General features: G+C 67.1%; 1 protein-coding gene across 1 annotated transcript in view; it reads left to right on the forward strand.

The window, feature by feature from the left end:
- Positions 1 to 286, forward strand: part of LOC108800586 (semaphorin-3B-like) — a 21,247-nt gene that overhangs the window by 18,584 nt on the left and 2,377 nt on the right. The window contains 1 exon segment of the mRNA XM_018572567.1: positions 85 to 242. Coding sequence (XP_018428069.1) covers positions 85 to 242 — 158 coding nt within the window.

Here is a 286-nt window from a genome sequence, read left to right on the forward strand (position 1 = left end):
GGGTCAGGGGGGGGCAGGCGGTGTTTGCCGATGGCCAATATTTACCGTCTCCCGTCTGACGTTTTGTGTTTGCGCTCTCCCCAGCAACAACTGTACGTGGGATCGGCGGTCGGCGTTGCCCAGGTGCCTCTGCATCGCTGCGGCGTCTACGGGAAGGCCTGCGCGGAGTGTTGCCTGGCTCGGGATCCCTACTGTGCCTGGGACGGGAGCAGCTGTACGCGGGACCTACCCAACACAAAGAGGTGAGTGACCCCCCCCCCCCCCCCAGGGCGGGGGGGGGTCCCCC

The sequence above is a fragment of the Nanorana parkeri genome, unplaced genomic scaffold (assembly GCF_000935625.1).
Source record: "Nanorana parkeri isolate BGI_ZX_2015 unplaced genomic scaffold, ASM93562v1 scaffold2073, whole genome shotgun sequence".
Taxonomy (NCBI): Eukaryota; Metazoa; Chordata; class Amphibia; order Anura; family Dicroglossidae; genus Nanorana; species Nanorana parkeri.